The 25,587-nt window shown below is 38.5% G+C and overlaps 1 protein-coding gene across 3 annotated transcripts; it reads left to right on the forward strand.

The window, feature by feature from the left end:
* The first annotated feature begins 22,665 nt into the window (after window positions 1-22,665).
* LOC124462111 lies at window positions 22,666-24,416 on the forward strand. 3 transcript variants are annotated; one of them, XM_047013525.1, is made up of 2 exons: window positions 22,666-24,170; window positions 24,226-24,416. In XM_047013525.1, exons 1-2 carry the CDS (start codon window positions 22,902-22,904, stop codon window positions 24,235-24,237), a joined length of 1,281 nt encoding a protein of 426 aa, XP_046869481.1. In that variant the 5' UTR covers window positions 22,666-22,901; the 3' UTR covers window positions 24,238-24,416. The 3 variants fall into 3 exon arrangements, with proteins under 3 accessions (XP_046869481.1, XP_046869480.1, XP_046869482.1); XM_047013524.1 differs by having other exon boundaries at window positions 24,238-24,416; XM_047013526.1 differs by having other exon boundaries at window positions 24,253-24,416.
* The last annotated feature ends 1,171 nt before the right edge of the window (window positions 24,417-25,587 follow it).

Genomic DNA, 25,587 nt, shown 5'->3' on the forward strand with positions numbered 1-25,587 from the left:
TGGGTTTGCGTGCTGCAGCCTGACAAAACAGTTGACATTCACTGTCGATTGCTGCGAGTGTGAGAAATGAAATTGTTTGGCGATTATGCAGCATTAAAGCTAAATGTACCGTATAGAAACTGCAAGTCGCCAACAAGTTTCAAGTCACCACGGAACGCAACGCACTTGACTTTTATTTTACATGCCGTAGTATAACGACAGCCAACAGCGATACCACCGACACAACAGCAACATGGCGTAGCAACAGATTTGTTGCAGCTGCCAAACTATCATTAACATGCGGCCACACACGCACACACCCATGCAAATCGACAAAACACTCTTTTCCCACACACCCACACACACACACCCACACACATACACACACCCCCGCTGCTATTCAGGATAACGCTTGCTGCAGATTTTACAACTTGCCCTGGCTTACAGGTTGTGTCTGGTTATTTACTTGTAAAAATTTATTAAATATTTACTTTCTTTTTTGTTGCTTTTTCTTGCGGCTGTTGCCCTTGCATTGTTTAATTTTTACCCTACCCCATTTTAGATTCGTTTTTTGTTTTTTTTGGCTTGTCTGCTGCTTTGTGGAAATTGCTGACGTTTTTAATCCTTAAGAAGCTTTTGGCTCACATTTTTTTAACAGCGCAGTGTACGAACGAATTTTACCTCTTTTTGGGATTCTGTTTTCATTTTTTTGCTGTTATTTTTTTTTTTGTGCATAATTTTCATATAAACATTACTCATACGCCATGTGCAACAGCAAAAATAATAAGGAAAACAATTTTGAAAGCTTAACGCAAATGAGAGTTTTTGACGACGAAACGAAACACAAAACCGCCTGCATAATTTGATTGAGTTTTATGACGGCACTCGTCCAATAAAACCCCTTTCCCCTCCATACCCACCTCATGGCATCACTTGTCCTGTGTTTATGGCTTCATCAACGTTTCCTCATTTCTTTTTTTATTAGCTCAAATATCTGCGTAGCTGCAAAATGCAGCTAACAAACAAAAACCAAAAACCACACACAAAAATATTAGGCAACAATAACACGCACACTACCCATAACCAGCACGCACACACTCACACACACACACACGCATTGAGGTCTCATCTCTATATGGCGTACACATTTCAAATTTTAATTAAAATCCAAAAACCAATAAGCGCACTACCAAGAAACAAGAACAAAACCAAACAAAAAAAAAAAAAAAACACAAAAAAAAGAAACGAGAAACATAAAAAAGAACAACAATATTTTCCCTGAGAAAATAAACTTATATGCATTCAAAATATTCCACTTGCATATTATTCTAACCAGTTTTTGGTTCTTTATCGATTAATTTTGTTATTTCATTCAACTGTCTGCATATCTTGAAATAATATTTGCATTAGCTAATTGCATATTGCATAATCAATCAGAGGTCTAAAGATTTTTTTCCCTTTTTTATGCATAACAACAGATACATCGCCATTGAATACAAGTTATTTTTAGATTTTTATGTTCATATCAACTACTTGAGCTTCTATTGAGATAATAGGAATTTGGTTTATAAAAGAGAAGCCCGTGTTGTTATTGTCTCTGGGGTTAAATATAGCTATCTTTTCCGAATGTTGTATTTATGCGTTGTTTTACAGAATATCTTTCCCATCCTTATTTCATTGCTATCTTCTTTCACTATTGTTGTAAGACCCGAATTCTAACAACAGATAAAGAAGAAACAAATAACAACAATGCGTTCAAAAACATAACTAGCACTACTTTTTTATTTCTCAAACTAAAGCTCATTTAAAATTCTTAGAATAGAGATTTTCATTAGAAGAGTTTCAAGTTTTCAGAAGAGTGCATTTCACGGACAATTGATTAAATACAGGAACAAGTAGTTAAACTTATTTCTAACCTAGGAAATCTTTTAAGCGCAGCTGATGTCTATTTTAAAGAAACAATTAATATAATGGCTTTGATTTTCGATCATTTAACCAGTAACTAAATAAACGCTAAAAGATCAAATCAAACTCTCTAAAAATTAAACTCATACTTCATAGTTTCCAAAAATTGTTCGTTGTGACCAAACCTGGTTATCTCAATATATAAAGAATCTTAAGAGATAACATAAACTGTGTCTTGTGGCACTTGTTACCTGCTCATGCGAATTATCTATTGTCTACTGTGATCACTTTTATGTTTCTTTTGTACGCATATATTCATATATAGGTATATGTATATAAAGTGGAAACTTAAGCATGACTCGAGGAACTATTTTTGCTTGGTAATTAAGCGCATGGAAAATAAAAACAATGCAAAGCTTATTTTCCACTCGCTTGCCTATTGTTTTTGTTATTGTTGTTTCTTTTTGTTGTTTTTCTTGTTGTTGTTCTTGTTATTGTTATTATTGTTGTTGGTGTTGTTGCTGTTTGCTTGGCTTATAGTTGAGCATAGTTGCCAGGCTATGGCTTTAGAGCTACAGCTACCTTCTGTTGGCATTGTTTATGTATCTTAAGGATAATGACGCGCTTCATTATGCGATTGTGTGAGAGAGAGTCGAGTTGAGTTGAGACGAGTGGCGGATGCTCCTGTTGGATGTTAGCTGCTGGCGCTTTTGCTTTATGTATTTTCTATTTTTTTTTTTTTTTTTTTGCATGGGCTGCTTTATTTATTCTTCTTTTGGTAGATATTTTTTTTTAAGTTTTCTGTCTTTTACGTAAAAACTTTTCGACTCCTAGACGTCGCGACGTTTTCTCCGAAAAAAGATAATAGAAACTCGATACGCTTTGCGCATCTAAGCTTTATCTGGGTTGTTTTGGCATTGTTTATATACCGAGCACCCACTCCTAGCCCAATGCTGCTGCTCCTACTCCTCCATCTCTAACTAGGGACTGGCTGGTCTCTTTTGTTTTTATTTGCCCACACCGGAGCTGGCGGCTTTTACAAGCAGTAAATTTAAGTTGATGCTGCTTCCGCACAGTTTCCGCTTCCCCATCCACCAGCAACATTCTGGATTCTCTTACACTAAGCGCAGATGCCTTGCATTGCGGTTGAAATAAAAATGTTGAATCGTCATAAATGGCTCCATAAACTACGTCAATAATGCCCCCCAATGCCATGTTGGCCTCGACATGGCAGGGGGGACGAACTTGTAAGGCAGCCGCCAAGAATGAACATAAAAATGAAAATGAGAATAAAAATAGTTGGGGCCCCAGTATAAACGCCTGCGTGATTTTTACATAACACCGTCGAGTAATGTCCAAGTCCTTGTTCTCCCCATCATTCTTTTTTTTTCTCATTTTGCTTCTTGTTTTTCTGGTTTCGGTTCCTTTTTTTTATTGTTTGCATTGCGACGTCATTGCCATGGGCGCGAAATGCTAGAAAGAATTAATTAAAATGAATGAGGGGACATGTCATAAACAAAGGCAGAGTCAACTGTTGACTAAGCGACCCAGTGCGTCAGCGTCACCATCAGCTTTAGCATCAGTATCATCGTGGGCGTGTCGCTTAGATAAAACCACATCAGAAAGCACAAACTAAAGAAAAATATGAAAGGACACACACACACACACACACCCAAACATACTCGCGGTGAAGAGAAAAAAAATGTAACCAAAAGAAACTCCATAAATATTTCAAGTTTCTAGCTCGCGAGTGGCGCCTTCTATCGATGGAGTGGTTTGGTGTCTGTGTGTGTGTGTGTGTGGGAGTGTTGTAAAACAAGTCATAAATTACCTCCCCAGGACTGTCAAAAAGTTCAGTCGACTGCGCTTTTTGGCCAGAAAGAAATGCTGCATAGCCAGCAAATATTGCGCATACGCCGCATGGCCTGCAGCCTGTCAAGTGCAATGAACTCAATTTAGAGACCAAACGAATCAAAATTATGAGCAAAGCATTCTAAATGACCAGCCAGCCGTTTTGTTTAATTAGCTTCAACATTTAAATTTATAGTACAAAACGAAATAAAAGCAAAAGCAAACAAGCAAAAAAAAAAGTCTAAAAAAAGGTCTCTTAAAAATATCTTTGATGTGGTTTTGTTTGATTCTTTTTTTAACCGACCCCCCTTTTTCTTTGACAATGGTCTAGAGATCTTGAATTTAAATATTAAGCACATACAATTTTTAAATATTTATTTCTTTTTAGATTAATGAATGATGATTTTCTGGCTTCAATTACAGTAAGTTGCTTACTATTTAAATAAACAAAATTAGAATTAGTTAGTTTTAAAGAGATCAAAGGTGGTGGGTAACTATTTTGTCCATTTCTTTCAGATATATTAGTTTTAATATAGATAATTTAGATTATTTAAATAGGAACTAATTCTTTGTAAGGTGAAGTTTCGTGTTTCATTTGCATTTGAAAGAAAATTTAATTTCCTTAGAAATGGAAATCGTCACTGAAAAGGCTTAAAGTTTTAGCATAATTAGCAACACACTTTAAGGCCACTGACATACATATGTATGTATGTATGTAGACACATACATGCACGGCAAATGTACCGAGTCATCAAACGTGCTTCAGAAACCTTTTGAATTTACCAACTTCACTCTCGAGTCGAGACTTTCACTCCTACTTTCGCTTCAACTTGCTTTCTATACGCACTCGGTGAGCTAATTATGCTGCAAATACTCAAAAGATGACGCAGCAGAAAGCACTTAACGGCCAAAATATATGTATATATGGTATATATATATGTATATGTATTAGTGTGTGTGTTTGTGTGTATTATTTCATAAAATATTTTCTTAGCTGGCTGACACAAAAGATCGGGCCAAGACATAAATCTCAACATTTCAGTTAGATGACGACCTCCATGACGATGGCAACGACAACGACAACGACAACCAAGTCGAAGACGTTGAAGTTGAGGGGCTTAAGGCTTCATCAGCATCAAAAAGCTGGCAACTACCGTTACACTATCGCTTAGCCGTCTAGTGTAAGAGAAAGAGAGCAAAAGAGTGAGAGAGCGAATATAATACAAATAATCGTGGCATATTCTCATTGTCATTATTTTTGTGAGTCCTGACACAGCTAATAATGTGGTGTATGATTGTTGCCAACGCAGCGTATGAGTAATCATAATCATGCCAAACACACACACGCATACATACATCCATCCATCGACCCACACTCACTCACACATCCATTCAATATTTGTGTGTCTGGAAATGGGTATAAACTTTGCTAAAGTACCCGAAAATATTATGAGAAATTGCCTAAATTTTGCAGCGCCAAAATGTTGTGCTTTTTGTTGTTCGCGGGGCGTTTTTTTTTTCCTTTTCTCCTTCTACTTTTCTTTTTTTTTATGATTAATACTTCCATATGGCAAAAACGAGCTACAAAACTCGACGCGTTCAAGGCACATTAATAAAATATAACAATTTATGGTTGCTTATTATGAAAGCAAACATACACTCACACACACACACATTCACACACACATATGTACATGTCTAAGAATCGACGTATACAGGGTGCCGTTTGGCAAAGATGATTCTTTTAAAAACTTCCTCCCATAAACGGCTAATTGTGCAAATAACCCAATCCTATTTAAAAAGCTAACATGTATGTCAAATTTTGTTATGACTAACAGAGTGTTTCTTATAGATCTACTAGATTCGGAATACAGCAGGGAAACGTCAACAGTTCTCTGCAATCTGTCGGAGTTAGGAGAATCAGCACAATTTCAGTTAAATAGAATTATAACAAATCATGTGTGAAATATAATTGTGCAGTAGTATAGTAGTTAGTAAAGTAGTAAATAGTATTAAATGTATGATTATGGTAGATTAAAGGAATGAAATAAAATTAAGGTTTAGTAATCAAAGTTAGGTGGTAGCAATTCTGAAGCGGTGGAACCTTCTTATATACCTTAAAAAACATTCTTTTACATTCCCTCAATCTTGATTTCCTGATATTTTATTGATTAGATTCGAATTACATCTGAAATCTCAGAGAAAACTTTTATTTATTTACAACATTATTTACAACATGTAAGACGAGTGTTTAGTTTCTTGACACAAAATAGTTTCCTGTTAAAAGCTGTTGAAATAAATATTGCTTTTCTCAAACACCGCTTCAATAAAAAATTTTTATTTACTTACAAAAATAATATTAAAAAATTTACAAGCCAATGTTCGTCAAATTTTGTGGAAAACTTTCAATTAACTAGCAAAAATTGTCAAATTTAAGTTTGAAATCGTTTCTATTAAAGTAAATATTAGCTTTTGGCTTTCTACCACTTGACAAACGCACTTGTGTCCCCATCCTGCCGCTCTGCCAATTCATGCCACAATGTTGTATGGCAAGAAAATTTATGAAAAATTTACTTAAACGCAGTTTTCCGTTACATTGACAAACTTTTAGCCAAGCCAGAACACTCAAACAACTGGCAACACAACACAAAAGGGCAACAAGCCACAAGAAGAGAGAAAGCAAAAAAAAAAAAAAGGAATACAAAAAAAAATGTGTACAACAATTTGTTTGGCTGCCCTGTGCTAACTGTGCGCATTTGTTAGACTTCAACATGGGATGACTGTTGAGCGGACGGTGTGGACTTGTGGACTGACTGATTTTATGCCGCATTTAATAATGCCAGCCCACAAAAATCACATCCGCCAATTTACAACACCAAAACCGAAACCGAAAGCTAACCCAATCGAAGCTAAGGTCCTCGAACATCGACATCAAATGACGACGCCGACGACGACAGCGGCGACGTCTACAGTCATAAGAAATATCAGAGCTAGAAAGGAGAAGAGATGGTTTTTCTTTTCTTATTTTTTTTTGTTTTTTTGGCTATTGGAGGGAGTTGTGGAGGGGTGTTAGCCAGGACAAACTTTCTTAGCTAGAAAGTTGTCGTATATTTGTTGCCTTTTTCACAATTCATTAAATTTGATTAGAGAACTTTTGCCATAAAAATTACGAAATTGTGCCGTTGAAGGCTCTCGCTGCTGTTCCTTTTACTCGGGGATCAACCTACCGTGTGTCTGTGGCTCTGCCTGTATGTGTGTGTGTGTGTGAGGGTTGAGAATTTGTGTTTGTTGTGCGTGAATATGATTTCGTGCATGTATGTGCCAAACTTTGAACTGTCAGGTGGCAAAAGCCAATCGGCCAGGTCTTGCCTTGCCTTGCCTTACCCACTCAGCCCACCCATTTTTTTTAAAGATATTTCTTTGAATTTATTTGGCAATTTTTCCATTTGGATTGGAAAACGTAATTTACCACAAAATAATGTTAGTTTGCCCTTTTCTTATTCAGCGGGTCAAAGTTTTGGTTTATACAGTGGAGTGAACTTTGTCTCCATAGGCAAAATAGGTTATAATTAAATGCAAACGCTTGTGTTTTTGGCATTAAAAACGCAAAAGGCATTTTGCTGGCGATGCTGCTGCCATTGCGTTGCTTTTAAGGCTGCTAAATAATTAAAGCAACTTAATGGACTTGTGCCCGAACAGTGAGCACTCTCTAAGAGACTCGATGAGGAAACTCGCTCGGAGTATGAGTCTCTCTTTCTTCTCTGTCTGTGTCTGTGTTTCTGTCTGCTGCTGTTGCTGCTGGTGGTGCTGCTTGCTTTCGCAGCTAAAAACTTCCTTTTTGAGTGCAGCGGCAATTGAATTAAATTCTTTCTCAAAGTGAAAACTTTTTATAAATATTTAAATGGAAATTTGCTATTAGAATGCCATTGCCACAACCGTTGATAAAGGTCGAAAGGGAGGTTATTTGCTTAAATGCATTATGACTGACTAAGATTAGTATTCGTTTTGTAGCTTTGGTCTTTTTAAACGGTAAGAATTTTTAAATTAAACAACACACAAACGCATCTGTCTCATATCTTCTGTCTTATTCTATCTCTCTCTCTCACACTCTCTCTATGGTGGTTTCGTCGTTCTTCTGCATATTTCAGTGGCAGTTTTAGGTAAATGGGAATGAAAATGAATGCGCCTTCATGCTTGACCCCAACAAAAATACACATAAACCCCTGACCAGGCCATCGCTTCACAAACCCAAAGCCCATCAGCAAACTATGCGCTCAGCTCGTACAGCAGATTGAAGATTCCGGCATTCGACATAATGTTGCGGTTAAGCTAAACGACTGCATAGAACAAGCTTTTTATGCCGGGTCTGGCGACTGTACACTTACCCACATTTACTCCCCAATCTCCCTCATATGTATGAAGAGCATAAAATGTGTGTATGTGTGTCTGTCTGTCTGTCTGTGTGTGCTTTTGCGGCCTGGTCTATATGCGATTACCAGCTCACTCGATTTTACAACCCACAAAACTCAGTTTAGACATAGGAATACCCTTTGTATTTCTAATTTTGTCTACTTTTTCTTAGAGATTTAATACAAGTTTTTTTGCTTTTTATTTTAGCAATTTTATTCAAATTCTTGATCATTAAGTAAAATAAATCCATAGATTTTTCGTAAATGTCCCTTCGACTTTTCCATGTAAATGCAATTTCCTTTAACCACTGCATTTTCAAATGAGTATCAACGCAAAATCAATTTAAAGTTCCATCCACTATGATGCTGTCAAAATGTTACCCCTTCCAAAACTTATCCCATGATCAAACTCCATGTAAATGAATATTTATTTCCGCATAATTTTTAATAACAAAAAAATAATAATATCTTCCCTTTCTGTGCACGAGAACAATAATAACATTTTAACTGGCAGGGCGCCCCATGGCTTATCACATGGTTGTCTGTCACTTACATCAAACCAGATTCGCTTTTGATGCAGACAAAAAAAAAAAGAAAAAAAAAACTAAAATCAATTGAGATGAAATAAGAATAATACTCGTATGTTTTTCACTTTGTGAAAAATTTTACCATAATATTTTGTTTTGTATTTCCGGAAAAAATGACACATACTGAACGTTTGTCAATCTCATCAAAGCGAAACGAATTCTATATTTTAAAATAGCAACACTAACCATAGAACACATAGATGGGACAAACTCATGATTTTTTGATTGCAAACGCTAGCCTAGTCATGGAACCCCAGAGAACTTCGGGAAAACCCGAACGCTCTCACTCTCAATGAGAGCGTAAAATGGGGAGAGGGCAAAGCAGCTACGAAAAAATTTCAGTCTAGCACAGACTACCGAACGACGAAGGCAGGCCTATGTCGCTTGTGATTTCGTTCTGTCTATGTATGTGTACACTCATCGGTACATGCTCAGACTTCGTAGTGTGTGTGTGACGTGAAGTTGTACAACATCGCATTTCAATAGCTCGCTCGACAAAAATTTTTAATTTTCGACAAAACAGCAGCAATGCGAATTGGATGTGCCCCCGTGGAAAGAATATATAGAAATATTGCCATCTGCTTCGTATGTATCCCGGTGGCTGTGACGATAGAGTGTTCGCTTGGCGATCCGAATGTCCCTGGTTCGATTCCCATTTCGGAACCGACCAATATGGTTTTTTCTATTTTTTAATAAATAAATAAATAATAAATGAATATTATTCATTGAATAAAAAAGAAAAATAAAGAAACAAAAAATCCACAAAAAAAACAAAATTATAAAATAAAAAAAAACCTTATTTAAGCCGACGATTTCGAGTTGGGAACCGAACCAGGGACATTCAGATCGCCAAGCGAACACTCTATCGTCACAGCCACCGGGATACAAACGTAGCTGATGCCAATTTTTCTTGATATTCTTTCGACAGGGGCATATCCTATTCGCATTGCCGCTGTTTTGTCGAAAATGAAAAATTTTGGTCGAGCGAGCTGTTGAAATGCGATGTTGTACAACTTCACGTCACACACACACTACGAAGTCTGAGCATGTACCGATGAGTGTACACATACATAGACAGAACGAAATCACAAGCGACATAGGCCTGCCTTCGTCGTTCGGTAGTCTGTGCTAGACTGAAATTTTTTCGTAGCTGCTTGGCCCTCTCCCCACTTTACGCTCTCATTGAGAGTACGAACGTTCGGGTTTTCCCGAAGCTCTCTGGGGTTCCATGACTAGGCTAGCGTTTGCAATCAAAAAATCATGAGTTTGTCCCATCTATGTGTTCTATGGTTAGTGATAGCAAATAAATATATTTCTCTAAACATTTTCTAAATTTAATCGCATATACATATATATAAGCTGGATGCCCTTTGTCATGCACTTAACACACTGGCAGTTAGATCAGATTGATTTTGACGGTTTGTCAGTTCATTATGATAATTCAGACACGCACCTTAGCGCTGATGCTCTTCAATTGACATCATCGCATCTGATTCACGATTTTCCAATTTATTTTTGGGCGAAAATTAGCTTTAGCCAGGCAGCTAAGTAATAGAAAATGAATGCCATTGGCAAATGAGATTCGCAATGCGAAAATCAAATGAAATGCTTAATGGGTTTGCCTTATTAAGGAGGCGGGGCACGACCAAAGAAATTGCTGATAATTGACAATGCTTTGGTTGCTGCTATTGCTGCTGCTGCTGCTGCTGCTGCTACTGCTACTGCTGTTGTTTGCCATAGCTTGTGGGTTCATCCTGCTTATGAAGTAATAATCCAGCCACGTCAACAAATTCGATTGTCAGCATAAAACACTGGCAAACACACACACATACTTTGGACAGTCAAGAGTCAGAGACTGAGAGAGTGCCACAATCGGCATTGGCATCAGCAGCCGGCATGAGGCATCCGCTGCCATTCGATTGTATGACAAAATCAGTTAGCAAATCCACTCAAATGTACGTTGTACACGCTTTCCATAGACACATTGACAGCTGCCCGCATGCCTGCCGCTCGCCTGTAGTATGTAGTATGTAGAATGGCTCATATGAATAGAGTCAGCAGCACATCGATTTCACTTCATTTGATTGCGACCAACAAACTGGCTGGCTGGCTGACTGACTGACTGGTTGACTGGATGACTGGCTGACTGAGTGCCATATAGACAGACAAGAAATACAACTCAATAGCAAACCAATATCGCGTATGCCTCTGGCTAAATGTTAAACGACACATGTTTGCTCCCGTTCCTGCTGCGGTATGTAGGCATGAGATTTTCAATTTTGCGTAGTCTTCTTGTCGTAACAACACAAAAACGCAAAAAAAAAAAGGGGAAAAAGAGGAAGAAAGGCTGCAAATATTTTCAATAACATCGTCTTTTATTTCCACTTTTCGTTGGACTCTGAGCTCTCCGTCCTGTGCCCTGTCATTGTCAAATGCCAAAGTCGCCGAGTGCTTAATTATTTTTTGCGGTTTCGTCCTTTTCTGTGGCATAACAGCGCAAAGGCGAAATTGCTTAGACGTCTTTCTCCTCACTCGTTCTCGTCATGGCTGGAGTTGCTAATGAAACCCACGCGAAATTGGATTTTCATGTACATGACAGACAGTCTGGAACCAAATGGCAAAGTCACCCATTCCCACCGACCGACCACCCTTCACATGACTTTCTCAGATGGACATGGGCGATGCCTACACGTGCTTGACTAATTATGCGTAATTGAGCGCATATTTGTAATGCGAGCATATTAATTGGCCTGAACTACTTGGAATAAATGTTTCAAGTGCACTTGAAAGTATTCTTAAGAGCTGCAAACACACTCACAGCACTGATTAGAGGGCGGGGGCAAGAGTGTTGTATGTCGACACCCCAAAAATAAGAGCAAAAGCACGTAATGTGACTGCTAACAAGTTGAAAATCGTACACCAAAATATCTCTATTTTACTGGTCAAAGAGTATTTTCCTGTAGGAATGTCGACAAGTTGAAGTTATTCATTTGATGAAATCGGAAAGTGCTTTTGAAATAAAAATAACTTTCTTTTATCATTAAGAAGTCAGAATTGGCTTCAGCTTGTCGAAAACTTGCCTGATTCAAGTATTTCTTTGTCAATTTGAAAGTTCTTTAAACGTTATTTGTTAAATGTAAATTAATGTCTTTTGATTGTAAAATTTCACTCCAATTTTTACAAAGCTATTTACGTAAAATCCTAACAAGTTGGTTGTTTTGACAACCTTCTTTCAGCTCAAACTGGATTAACTTCAAAATCTTTTATATGTGTCTAATAATTCTTCTATCCATTGTGAGCCCTAAAATAGGGCATTCATTATTCGAAATTCCCTTTTTTGGTCGTGTACTTTCCATTGGTTCATTAAGAGCTAATGGGATGGGCTAATGACAAAGGAGTTGTTCTTGGTGATGCGGGGGTAAAAACTACAACATCAAACTATTAAATCTTTGGGATTAGATGCAATCAACAATAACAGAAGCAGCTGGGATAACTTTTTGGTGTGTTTTAATCTCTATCCTACTCGTTCTCTCTCCTGCTTGTTCTATCTCTCTCTCTCTCTCTCCCTTTCTCTATGTGTGTGTATGTCAATTCTAATTGTCATTACGTATACGTAAAGTGAACCGAAAAGACAAACGAGTTAGCCACTGATGCCCACTGACAGACTTGGCAAAACTAGCAAAAGAGAAAAGAATGGTACAAAACTTTTTGCGACCAAAAAGAAAAATGAAAAGAGCTAGCAACTTGGCGCTTGTCGATGAAGACAAATGCAAGACTCAGAGCTCACAACTCGAACTGAGCAAGAAGATCATTGTGTGGGTTAGTCATGATGTTGCAATGCCAACTTGGATGCATTTCGCACTGAGAAAGAGAATAAAAAAACTAAAAAAAAAAAGGAAAACAAGAAACCCTAAAATAAAAATAGAAAAACTCCTTGCCCACATCAAAACAAAAACTGCTTGCCTGCTGCCCCCATGGTTAGCCAAAGCCAAACAAAACACTAATGAAGGTAGTCGGGAGGCAGCCCTGCCCAATTTTTCTTGCAGTTCCAGCAAGCATTTCTTTTTTATGTTTGCCTTGGGTATGAAGAGGGTTGGTTGAGGTAGGGAACCGTGGAGCAGCTTTAGCTGCTCTACGACATACGGCATCGATAAATTACAAAGTTAAACTAAAATTAAATTCTACGCCAACAATGCATCTTGCTTGAGTTGCTGCCGCTGCTGCTATTGCTGCTGTTCCTGCTTTCGGCAGGATTTAAGCTGCCTGTCAGGCCGGGCTCTTTTACTCTGCTCCTGCATCCACCCGGGCTTATATATAGCATTTCCATGTTGGCGACTAATGCAACTTGGACAACGAAGATGAGACCATAGCAATGGCGCCCAGTGTCTTTGCCAATGCCATTCATTATGCTGGACATTTTTGTCTCGCTGCTTAGTCGCTAGCAGAAACCAATCATTGTGATACTTTCATTAAATTTCAGTTCCTTTGGCCGCCGGCATCGTCTTCTGTTGTCTCCTTTTTCAGTCTTGTTTTTTTTTTGAGTTTTTTTGGTGTGTTGTTTATTGATTTAAAAAATTTAATAAACGGCATTTGCCAATACATTCAACTGACTGGCCATAATTTGAGGCAACCGAACGAGTGAGAGAGAAAGAGAGAGAGAAAATGCGGCCAAAATGCAATTTAATTGGACAATGTTGTTTGGGGCCCTGTCATTGTTATCTTTGTATTGCATTTGTTACCTCTTACACACTGGTTGCCTGCGGCGACTCCAAACACATATATACACACACACACACACACACACACACACACACACACAGACACAACTTGTTATGCATGCACCGTGGGTGCCGTAAATTTGATATACTTGTGGGTGCCGATAATTTAAACTAGATATGGTGAATATACACACACAGGGACACACAAGGAATTGCCCCTGACTTTTGGCATGCTCCTGGACATACAGCTGCTGGCTGTGTGTGCGTGGGAAAAGGGAGGTTAGAGGTGCATGTAGCGAATGTTGCCATAACGGTATCTATTAGCAAAGACACCGCTGGCAATGGCATGCCAAGCAACCAGCGCATCAGGGACGAATTCCTTCTCCGGTTTCGACTCTACTGCTTGGTCGTGTTTGCATGTTTTAATTGCATTTCGATTTCTTGTTTAATTAAATGCAATTGCGCTGTGCTTAGGCAGCCTTCCAACCATACAAAGAGAGAGACAGAAAGAGAGAGAGAGACACTCCTAGGGATGGTGGCCATTTTAAATGGTAGGGACATCTGACAGATATGGCCGATGGCTAGACAGATATCAACCATCTGCATAAAACTCACTTGTCATTGTGCACGGCAAATTGGCAAACAGAGATATAGTCCTTGATTTCATGACTTTAATATAAGCTTTAATTTCAATTAAGCAGCACACAAAGATAATTATAAAAATATATGGTTAACAAAAATGCAATATATGAATTTAACTTTGGTTCATGATTCGGTAACAAATGTTTTAAATTTTATTAACCTTTACAAACCAATTGAAAATATTTTGTTCGGCATCCTTACAACAAAATGCTTTACAATTGATCACGTATACGCAGCATTGACCTGTCATAATTCAGTTATCAGGGTTCTATTTATATAACTTACAAGTATTTTTCTTTTTCCATCTTATTTAGTTTTAGTTTTTATAATTTCATTTCGACCCTTAAATAGAGCTACTATTAATTTTCTTTATAATTTCCCCTAATTTAACTTCAACAGATATGTCAGATTCATTTGACTCTTGACTATATTGGGCAACTCGTATGACCTTCACTTGATTTGCCAGCATCTTGTGGCATCTTCTATGGACTGCTCAGTTACCTGTGCGAAGGAAAGCCAAATGTTTGGTAAGACTCCTTGCCATTTCTTCTATAAGCTATTAGGTATGTACATACATATATACTGAAGTATCTATGTATATAGTTATGTAGGGAATGTATCCTTCATGCTGTGGTGCCTTACATTAGCACGATACTTGGTTGCCATGACACCCTCTGCAGGATTTCGCCTCCAGCGGCAACTGCAAATTGCACTTGTATAATGCAGAGTATAAAAAATAATAAAACCCGCGCAAATTTATGTGCTGTAAGTGACACTACAAGGCCGCAGTTGCTGCTTGCTGTTGCAGTTGCAGTTTCTAACGTGGCACGGTGTGGAGTGGTGCGCGGCATTCGCAGCTGAGCGAGTAAGCCAGCCAGCCAGCCAGCCAGCCAGGCAACCAGCCATCCTTCCAGCCAGCTAGCTCTTCAGTTGACACTCGCCGTCTAACCTTTTGCAGGCAGAGAATTTTTGTGTAGTCCTTGAGTACCATTTTGGCATTTATTTTTTTGCTCCTTTTTTTTGGCTGCGGTCTCCGGCTTGAGGGTTAAAAATGGAAATGGAGAGCGGAAGAGGCCACAATTTGTGTTGACATCATCAGATTAAAAATTGGAATGGGGGCGAGAAAACAAGCTAAAATGATTTCTTGCTTTTGCTGTTGTTGTTCTTGTTGGTTTATGCCCCTTAGTGTTCTATCTCTTATTTTTGTGTCTGTGTGTGTGTGTGTGTGTGTGTGTCTGTATAAAAGCTTGGCATTTAACTCGTTTCACTTCATAAATTCACTTTTACGTAATAAGTTCGTCTCTGGGTTGGCATATCCTTTTTGCACTTCTTTGATTCTTCTTTGGCCTCATGTGCTGCTGCTTCCTGCCTGCCTTTTGCATTTCGCGGCTGGCTGACTGACTGACTTGCGAGGCGGATGAGCATTGGGTCCCAACCTGCGAGCAGTGCCTGCCTTTCCATTCTTTATTTGAGTTATCATGACACATTTCGTTGGATTCAGTCATTTCTTTTACTTCTTTTGCGCTAGCATCTTTGGCACATGGCTGTCACAGCGACATGGCGCCCCAGTGAATTCTCTGCTCTCTCTATCTCTCTCTGTCTCTTGCCCTCTTAAGCTGTGTGTGTGTGTGTGTACGTCTTTGTGCCTACCTTAACAACCCAGGCAACCAACCAACCATCTAACCAACCCGTACCATCTCCCCTACTTCCTTTCAGATCCAAATGTTTCCTCTCTGTTTTTGCGCTGCTTGGTTGCCCTGCCATTTTAAAGCAATTTTCAAACAAATTTACTGTCATTAACTTAGACAGTTGATGAAATTTATGTCAGACATATCAACATCATGGTGACTCTTGCCCTACTCCATACACCCCCACTCCCTGCCAGCCATTGCTTTTGTCTTCTACCATATGTGTATGTGTGTGTGTGTGTGTTTGTGTGATGGTATGTAGCTTCTCCTCTGGTTCAACTTCAGTTTGAGTGAATGACTTCAAAAGCACAAAGACATTAAAATTTTGTTTACACAAACTCAACGAATCCAATTTAATTCAATTCGTTTGGGTGTGTGTGTGTGTGTGTGTGTGTGAGAGAGAAAAGTCTGGTCGTGTTTGTGTATGCGTGTTTGTGGCATGCAATACCAGTTAAAACAACAACAACAAATCGCTTACTACAGTTCACTGCCTTTGCCTTATATCATAAAAGTTCCCTCATCTCCCTCCTTCACTCTGTCTTTCTCTCTCTATCTCTCTGTCTGTCTGTTTCACTCCTTGCTGTCGCATATTCTCCATCTCACTTTTTTGTGGCTCTATTTGAGAATCGACTCAATTACATTGCAAAAGCAAACCCATTGGCTTCCCAGTCACTCCTTTTCAGACAATCGATCAATTTGACTGCAGTAATTTGTGGGCAAAAGGCGCAAAGTGTGCGCCAGCTGTCGTGCATATAACAACAATACCAACAACGAATCAACCAACCAACCGACCAACAACTTCGTCATAACTTCAACAAAATAAAACCTAAAAGAAAGAAAAAACAGAAATCACTTTTGGCATGCTCCTCGACTATAAACTTGCTCTAAAGCATTTATTCAAGTCGAAAAAGTGTTACCCTTATGGTTTATTTTATGGAAAGCAATTTAATTGAATAAAAAGAATTTAATTTTGTCTCAAATTGCTAATGCAAAAGGGACATATGTACTTTAAAAACGGCCTGAATAAGCCATACTAATCTTGAACTAAAATGCAAAGTTTTAGAGTTACTTCTAGATCTATTGGGAACTGGCTTACTAACTAAAGTAATAATAAAACTTAAAAATTTAGGCATACGAATTTGATTTTAATTATAATAAAATTAATCAGTTAATATAATGCATTACAAAAAATAGTTAATACAAAATTGAAAAAGCTTTTAATTTTGAATGAATGTTTCATTTAATGAGTCCTCACGCTCTCTTTCTCTCTTTCTCTCTCTGTCTCTTTTCAAGTTGATTATGACACCCAGTGTGCCTGTCATAAACATTGGTTTATTGTTACTGTGTTTGTTGTAGTTGTTGTTGTATTTGGTGCTGATGTTTGTCTTATCAGCTTGTCATGGAGAACTTGTGCAAATTAAGTGGCAGTTATTTCTCACGCAACTCATCCGCATCATGTAAATAAAAATGGCCTATAAATGGCTTTAGTTCGACAGTTCGACGCAGTTTTTATGCCACCCAATATAGGGCGGGCGCCCCCCCCTCCAGAGTGTTTCTGTTATTGTCATCATTTTGTTCTCTCTTTGTCTGTCCGTCTGTTTTGTCTGCCTTTCTCTGTTGCTGCGTTTGTTAATCCCGCATTGTTTGCTTTATAAATGCGTTAATTTTATGACAAGTTCATTTTATTGGTTTTTCTTGTTTGCTCTTGTCATGTATTCGCATTGGTTTTCACAAGCCCAACATAAAACTCAACCATACAAAGAGCCGTGCGGAGAAGAGCAAAGGAAAAGTTGTTCAGGATATATGGAAAGAAGCTCACTCAATTTGATCGTCTGTTAATTGCTTGTTTTAATTGTTGCTCATCGTTGTGCGTGTGTCGATTAAGCTGCTGGAAACGGAATACAATTGAGTTTAGTAGGGAATCGTATTATGGACTAAGGAAACGGCAAACAAAGCCCTGTTCTATTTAATCCTTTCTCCTGTTTCACACTTCTAGCTTACGTGCTATTCTACTTACCTACCTATCTGCCAGCCATTAACGGCATAACTGCACTAGAATTTCATTAATTATAGTTTATTAAATTATCGTATTATGCAGCTCATTGTGGCGTAAAGGAAAAATAGAATGAAGTGGTTGCCTAGCTTCTCATAATTACAAAATTTCGCTAGGGATGCACTATAAAAAACAAACGTTCCTAATGGAAATCTTTAATGTTAATTAATGTCCGGTAGAGATATTTCTGTTCCATTTAAATAATTCACGCAAATAATCTTTGAATCAGTTTCAGCTTTAAAGACTTGATTAAAATTCTTACAACTACTAGACGAAATGGCAAAGCTTAATTATTGTATGAAAATGTTTACCTTAGCCTTGTAACATTGGTGCCCCTCTTTTGCTTGGTTGGCAACTAAACAAGTTGCAACCTTTTGTTGCATCCCTCGCCAAAGAGTTTTTAATTAACGAAGGGGAGAAGGAAAAAAACTCACTTTCCTGGTTCACTGCACTTTTTAGTTATTAATGCAAGTTTATTTTTTTGTTTTCTACCTGACCTGATATTACGTATACGCATCGTTTTCCCACTTGCCTTGAGTGACCCTTATTAGCTGAACTTAGTTTAATTGGCTAAAGGTTGAAGATTACGTTGTTGTTGTCGTCGTTGTTATTGTTGCTTGAGCTGTTGTCATGTGCTAGAAAAATGGAATAGTGGGGCAAAAAACTTATAGATAAAGTTGCTTCAAACTCAAGACATGTGACAGAAGTTTATGACAATCGATGCCGGCACCTGTTCCCGGTCGTGCAAGAGTTTCCCCTCTTTCCCCGCTCTTGCACCCTTCTTCTCTCACGGTGGCGCTGCACAACTGCGCAGTCAATCATGCATGTGATGTAGCCGCCAGGCTCTTGAGTGCGATGTGCTGCCTGCTGTCTGGAAATAAGCTCGTTAGTTCCTTGTATTGGCTTTGTTGCTGCCACAGTTGCAGTCGCCGTTGCTGCTGAAACAGCAAAATATGTACCACCCTGTTTAGAGCTGAGAGATGGTTGGCAATGGAGATGGCGTTGGAGATGGAGATGTGTATGTTGTATGCCATGCTTGAGCAGTTGCCTGCAGGCTTGTTGGGCAAACTGCATAAATGTCAGCTTGTTTCCAGTTATCGCACACTTTTCTTTTCTTTTGCCAGTTGGGTAGGAGGGCACTCAAGCGTATTGCCATAAAGGGAGCCACCACTCCAGCTCTCTCTCTCTCCCTCCGTTATTTTTCATCCTCTGGCATACTTTAAACTTGCAACCGCGCTCTTTAAGCTTGCCTCAATGTCAACTTAATAAGGTAGAAAATGCCCGGCAGTAAGTCAATATTGCCGCAGTCATCAGAGAAAGAACACGTGGGGAGAAGCGAAAGCCAACGAGGGACACTTTAAAAATGGTTGCTCTGGTTGACCCAGCTTGAATTATTTTCCATTTGACAGAGTTTATTTGACATGCGATACTGCGGTGTGCTGTTCTATATATATGAGAGCAGAGAACTCGCCACACACCTCAACTACTATTACATACATACATATGTATGTATGTTCGTGTGATGCTCATTGAAAAGCAGAATAAAGGAAACGCAATGCCCCGAGTGTACGATAGATTCCTCACACACTGAAGTCTTTACAATTTCATATCCCTCTGCCTCTCTCTCTCTATCTCTCTCTTTCGTTCACTTATTTATTTATTGTGTATTTCTTTTTTTTTTTTTTTTGTATACTGTCGACACGGACTCAACTCTGGCTGGATAACTGACAAGCGACTGCCTCATGGACTGAAGCATGGATGGCTTGCTTTTGCTTCTGCTACTACAACTGCTCCTTCTACCACCCGTTGTCATCAATCTTCCTTAATAGATGTTCACACAATTGAATTATTACATGTGTCCAAGTGCTCGCTCGGCCAAACTGTCTGGCTGACCAAGTGTCGTCTGGTCCTGGTCCTGGTCCTGCTCTTGGTCTTGGTCCTTGTCCTGATGCTGGTTATGTGCACTTGACTCTGTTCATATTCGCTTCGTTTGCTCGAGCTGTTCTCTGTTCGCTCTGAGTTGATGTTTGCATACTACAGACATTAATGTTGTTTGAATTGCACACAAAATGAAAATAGCATTAGTCCATTTTGTGGATGGTGAAGAAAGAGTTTTTACCCATAAGGGAAACGTCACAAATTGCCAAGAATTAAAGTTGATGTGCTAATTACATGGGACTAACGCTTGACCAAAGTCTGTCACTTTAATAATTTTCACAAACCAAGTACATACAAGTTGGATCATAATGGATTTAAAAGATTCCTAAAATTGATATTGAAAGTTTGAAATAAACTAAAGTTTCGTTCGAAAATAAATAAATGAAAAAGTTTTTGCCACATACAAACATACATGAGTTGTATGCAAGTAGTTAGGAAAATAATATATTCATGATCTACATTAACATTGCGATTTATTTTTGGAAAGCAATGTATCCGTTTTTTGATCCATCAGTATTATATCATTTGTGGTCTCTCTTTCTCTTTAAATTTTTACAAAAAGTTGCTCAATTTGCATACTAAAATCATTCTGAAAGTCTGCAAAAAAAACAGATTCAGACATTCTGATGATCTTCTGCTTGTAGCAGATCATCTGGAAAAACAAAAGGAATTTCAGAGGAACTTTTTCATAATAATGGCAAACTTGCATAATAACTCACACCTAACCAAATAGTTGCGCAATACTGTGAAGACAACAAATATTTTCACTTAAGCACCAAACATTTTGTATGGAAAATTGTTTCGCGTTGACATGGCGTCAAGTTGCGCTTCATCTTTCTTTCTGTTTTTGTTTTTTAATAAAGCGAACTCTGTTCTGAGCTGAGTTGCAGCTACGGCCAAGAACTTTTAAGTGAGCCGCATTAAAAGTTAGTGAACTTGTCAGCAGCCTAACCCCTCCGTAACCCCCACCCAAAGTCAGGGTAACTCTTTTCCCCCTATTTGTTTTGTTTTTTTTTTTTTTGCTCATTGTTGGCTAGGTACAAAACTGATTACTTGGCACAAACAAGTTTGTGAACAATTGGCAAATGGACGAAGAGAGGGAGAGAGAGGCAGAGCAAAAAGGTGTGGGTAAATTTAACAATTTTAAAGAGTAAATAAATTGTTGTTCGCACTCAAGTCCCATAGAAGGTGAAGCGTTATCGCAATTAAGCACGGAAATATATTTATTATGCGTGAGAAACAACAACATTTTCAGAGATGTGAAAACAATACGATTCTTTTGTCTGCATTAAAATTTAAATTTAAATAACGAAATAAGAGAGACACACCAGCAACAGCAGACAGATGCAGGTTTACACAGTAGGGGAGAGAGCGAGAGAGAGAGATCGGAAGGGTGTGCCAGTTGGTGAGAGCACGACCGTCGCAACGTCCTGTCGGCATTTAATATCGATAATGCAATAAATTGAGTTTGCATTTTGCAAGCGACGGCCAGGCACCACTTCAATCCCATACATCAATTTGTGTTGTTGGCTCTGGCTCTTTTAGACTTGGCATATTTGAAATGCAAATGCTTTGGCAATAAACTCTCAATACTTAACGGGGAAAGGCCATTCTTCCTGGTAAGGATGATATATATGTATGTACATATATATATTTGTATATACCTATATCTATGTACATATATAAATACATGGCCAATAAATCAAAGTATGAAACTCTTAAAAGCATTTTTCGGTATTAGTCATAAGCACAAAGCCAGAGCTAAGCAAACTCGTGAAGATGCCGGCCTCAAATCTTGCATCTCTCTCTCTCTCTCACTCTCTCTCTCTGCCCACTTCATTTACCATCCTGTCTACCTTCCTGCCTGCCTGCCTGCGTGTGGGGAACATTTTGCCTTAGCTGCGAGAAGAGCCAAACGACAAATACGCTTAGTGTTTAGCGGAGCAAAAGAAAATGTTGCCTCTGGCTGCCACGCGGCGTTGAACCCGCGGCTCATTATAAATTTGCCAGTTTTGCACGTTTCCGCTGTGCGCGCCAAAAAATGTCACAAAGTTTCTACTTCTCTTTCTGCTCACTCTCTCTCTCTCTTTATCTCTTTCTCTCTCTCTTTTGTAGTGTTGTTTTTTTCTCATTTTCTCCTTGGGCTAAATGTCAGCTTTTGTCTTGGCGCGCCAACAAAAAAAAAATGGAAAATGTATGCTGAAACAATGTCAAGCATAATTTGAATACAATTTTTGCTTTTGGCTTTTGTCAGTATGTTGGTGACTCGTTTCTGGTGGTCATTATGTTTGTCGGTCGTGTCAAGCACACACACACACACACACTTACACTTGCCACCCATCCACACACATACCATCACTCACTCACTCACTTACTCAGCGACTCACTCAAGCAGGCACACACAATGCTCTTTTGACACTAATTTAATTTACGTCACCAAGTCGACAAAAGCTGCTCTAAATGCCATGAAATTGTGTTTCGACGCAATAGAAAGATGAATTCAATTGAAGAATATTGTGACTTTGAGGCTTACAAATAAATATATTGTAAAAACATCATAAAATAATCTGAAATGCTCTTGATTTCAGGAACTTTAATACCACAAAAATAAATAAAATGAAACCCAGCAACCGCTAGGTAGGTAGTCAAGGCAAATATAAATTCCACAAATAAAAGCGTGCCCAAATCGTGGCCCAAATTTAGAGTTTGAAAGGTCATCATTTTACTCATAAACATAGTATTACTTTAAGCGGATAACATGGTGGATGATAGACATTATTAAATTTAAGATTGCTTAGCCTTGATTTAATCTGATATCGTTATGTATTTATTTAAACCAAAGCCAATTCTATTCAAAAAAATATTTTAATTTTACTTGCCACTTGTAGCAGGCTTGCTCACGTAAGACGGTAGTACCTCTCTCTCATGTCTCAGAGAGAGAACATGCTCGTCTCTAAATGAGAGCGAAGTACGAGAGAGCGTCGAGTCAGTCTGGGTTGAACGAGCTTGCGAATCGGTCGTGCTAACGAGGATAAAAATCATAGATCACATTTACCTTTAATAAATATATATGTAAACAATTCAAACGAAACAGCCTATTACAATATCAGAAGTGGTCCTAACCCAAAACTATGAGTAACGCAGTTCAACTATCCGATTTCACCCTCGACCAACTAAAACAATGGCTATCAACTTTAAACATGCCAACAAACGGCTCAAGAAACGAATTAGTGCTTCGTCTGTATAGTGTGCCAGTCGAAACACGTGGTCTTGCCCCACCTGGTTGGAACGAACATGATAATTCAGAGCATAATTTAGACGACATCCAATTGATGCCTAACCCAGACCAATTAAATGAAGCGTCAATTGGCGACGCAATTCCGAGAAGCGTACAACAAGAAGCGGTAAACTCCAATTTCAACAACAACAACGATGTCGCGTTGGTTCAACAATTACTACAACAACTTCAACTGCTGATTCCTAGAATCGAGCATGGCCACGATTTGGGCAGATCTTTCCAGAATTCGGAAAACAATGGCAACGCCACTGGCAATGTTATCGATAACAACGTAGCTAATGAGAATATCGATGACAGCAGCATTCCCATCAATGGCAACGCCACAGTCGAAGCCACCAACCAATACTCTGGCAACTCAAACGGCGAATCGATGGGTATAGCTTTTTCACTGGCGAAGGAAGTATTGATGGACTTCAATGGCGAATCGTGCTCCAAAAAGTGGGTGGCTCAGCTTAAAAATATCGGTGAAGTGTATAACATAGGCAACACTCACTTACGAATGCTATTCATTTGCAAGATGAAAGGCAAGGCGCATTCATGGCTTCATTCGGAGGTTACACGTATTCGCGAGCCAGTAGCAGTACTATGCGAACAGTTAATGGCAGCTTTTGGAGAGAAGATGTCCAAGTCACAAATGCGTCGTCATTTCGAACAGCGTAATTGGAAGTTTGGCGAAAAGTTTGCAGTTTATCTGGACGACAAACTAATGTTAGCCAACAATATTAACATCGATGAAGAGGAGCTCCTTGATAAAGTTATCGAGGGTATACCTGACAAGGGATTACGCACTCAAGCACGGATCCAATGTTTCGCCAACCCTAAGCAGATGTTAGCTGCTTTCGCTGAGATACATCTAGAGGACATTCGACGCGCAGCTAAAGATGAAAACGAAACTGGCAGAGCAAACAAGCTCCAAGAGATGCGCTGTCGTAGATGTAACATTAGAGGACACCTGGTGAAGGACTGCAACAGGCCGGACCGTGTACCAGGCTCTTGTTTCATCTGTGGATCCATGGAGCATTGGGCGGCCAAATGTCCAGATAGGAAGGGCAGCCGTGAAACTAATGGACTCAACCGTACGAACCAGAGCAGCAACAATTTCGTAAGAGAATTCATTATACATTTTGTAGATTCGCCAAGTAATTCCTTTATTGCAGCGTGCCTCATAGATTCGGGGAGTCCAGTTTCCTTAATCAAGAAGAAACATTTACCTAATCATTCATATCTTTATTCTGTCGAGCAATCTTATCAAGGGCTAAATGGAAGTCCTCTCATTACATTTGGAAAATTACTATGTTACGTTGTGAAAAATTCAATAAAGATTTACTTTTATTTACTCGTTATCCCAGACGAATCTATGAGTCGCGATGTAATTTTTGGAAGGGATTTTTTGACATCATGTAATCTTAAATTAGATTTAGATTCTTTTGAAAAAAGTGCGCTACTTACTTCTCAAAGCCACGATAACGTAAGAAAAGTTAATTTTAAAGAAATTGGAATGTTGACGTCAGAACATATGGAAAATGAAATTGTTAATATAAGTGTAACGGGTAATACAGAAAACGGAAATATTAGTGCAAATGATAAAATTAATACAGAAAATGTTAATGCAGATAAGGAAATTATTGAATACAATGTTATTAACAAAAGGACATGCATAGATAAAGAAATGACTTTAGAGTTTGAAAAGAATATCATTAAAGGTACAAATGAGGAAAAGTATAGGATTGAAGAAATTAAATTAAAGGAACCCCGTAGTGAGTCTGAAACAAATATGGAAGATAACTTTGAAAGGAGAATGTTAGAAATTTTTTACATCGACAATGAAAACCCAGAACCAGAATACGTGATCGGTGAAAACATAGATTATAAAAAGGCTAAGAGTTTTGATAAGCTAGTCAGGGATAGGTATGTGAATGCGCAAAGACCGGATAAACCGAATATCAGATGTGAAATGAAATTAAACCTAGAAAATTGCAAACCATTTAGTTACGCACCAAGACGGTTATCATATTCTGAAAAGGAAAAACTACAGAAATTGTTAGATGAATATATAAGAGAAGAAATTATCAGACCAAGCGATTCGGAGTATGCGTCTCCAGTAGTGTTAGTGAAAAAGAAAACAGGGGACATCAGATTATGCATAGATTTCCGAAAACTGAACAAGATGATTATCAAGGACAACTATCCGTTACCATTGATCGACGATCTATTAGACAGACTAGTCAACAAACGTGTTTTTTCCAAATTAGATCTTAAAAATGGGTATTTTCATGTATTCGTCGATAAAGAGTCAGTAAAATACACGTCTTTCATCACGCCGCTTGGTCAATACGAGTTCCTAAGAATGCCAATGGGATCAAGAATGCATCACATGTTTTCCAAAGGTTTATAAACCGAATTTTTGAAGACATGATCAGAAAAGGGCAGGTCCTAGTATACATGGATGACATAATGATAGCCAGTGCAAATACAACCGAGCACCTACAGACTCTAGAAGAAGTTTTTGATAGGTTAGT

Source organism: Drosophila willistoni, chromosome 3R (genome assembly GCF_018902025.1).
Source record: "Drosophila willistoni isolate 14030-0811.24 chromosome 3R, UCI_dwil_1.1, whole genome shotgun sequence".
Taxonomy (NCBI): Eukaryota; Metazoa; Arthropoda; class Insecta; order Diptera; family Drosophilidae; genus Drosophila; species Drosophila willistoni.

Excerpts from the sequence above, each read along its gene's own strand:
- LOC124462111 (XM_047013524.1), top strand. The coding sequence starts at position 22,902 with ATGAGTAACGCAGTTCAACTATCCGATTTCACCCTCGACCAACTAAAA. Across the intron at positions 24,171-24,237 it reads ACCAGAGCAGCAACAATTTC|ATTCGGGGAGTCCAGTTTCC; the intron begins GTAAGAGAATTC and ends CGTGCCTCATAG.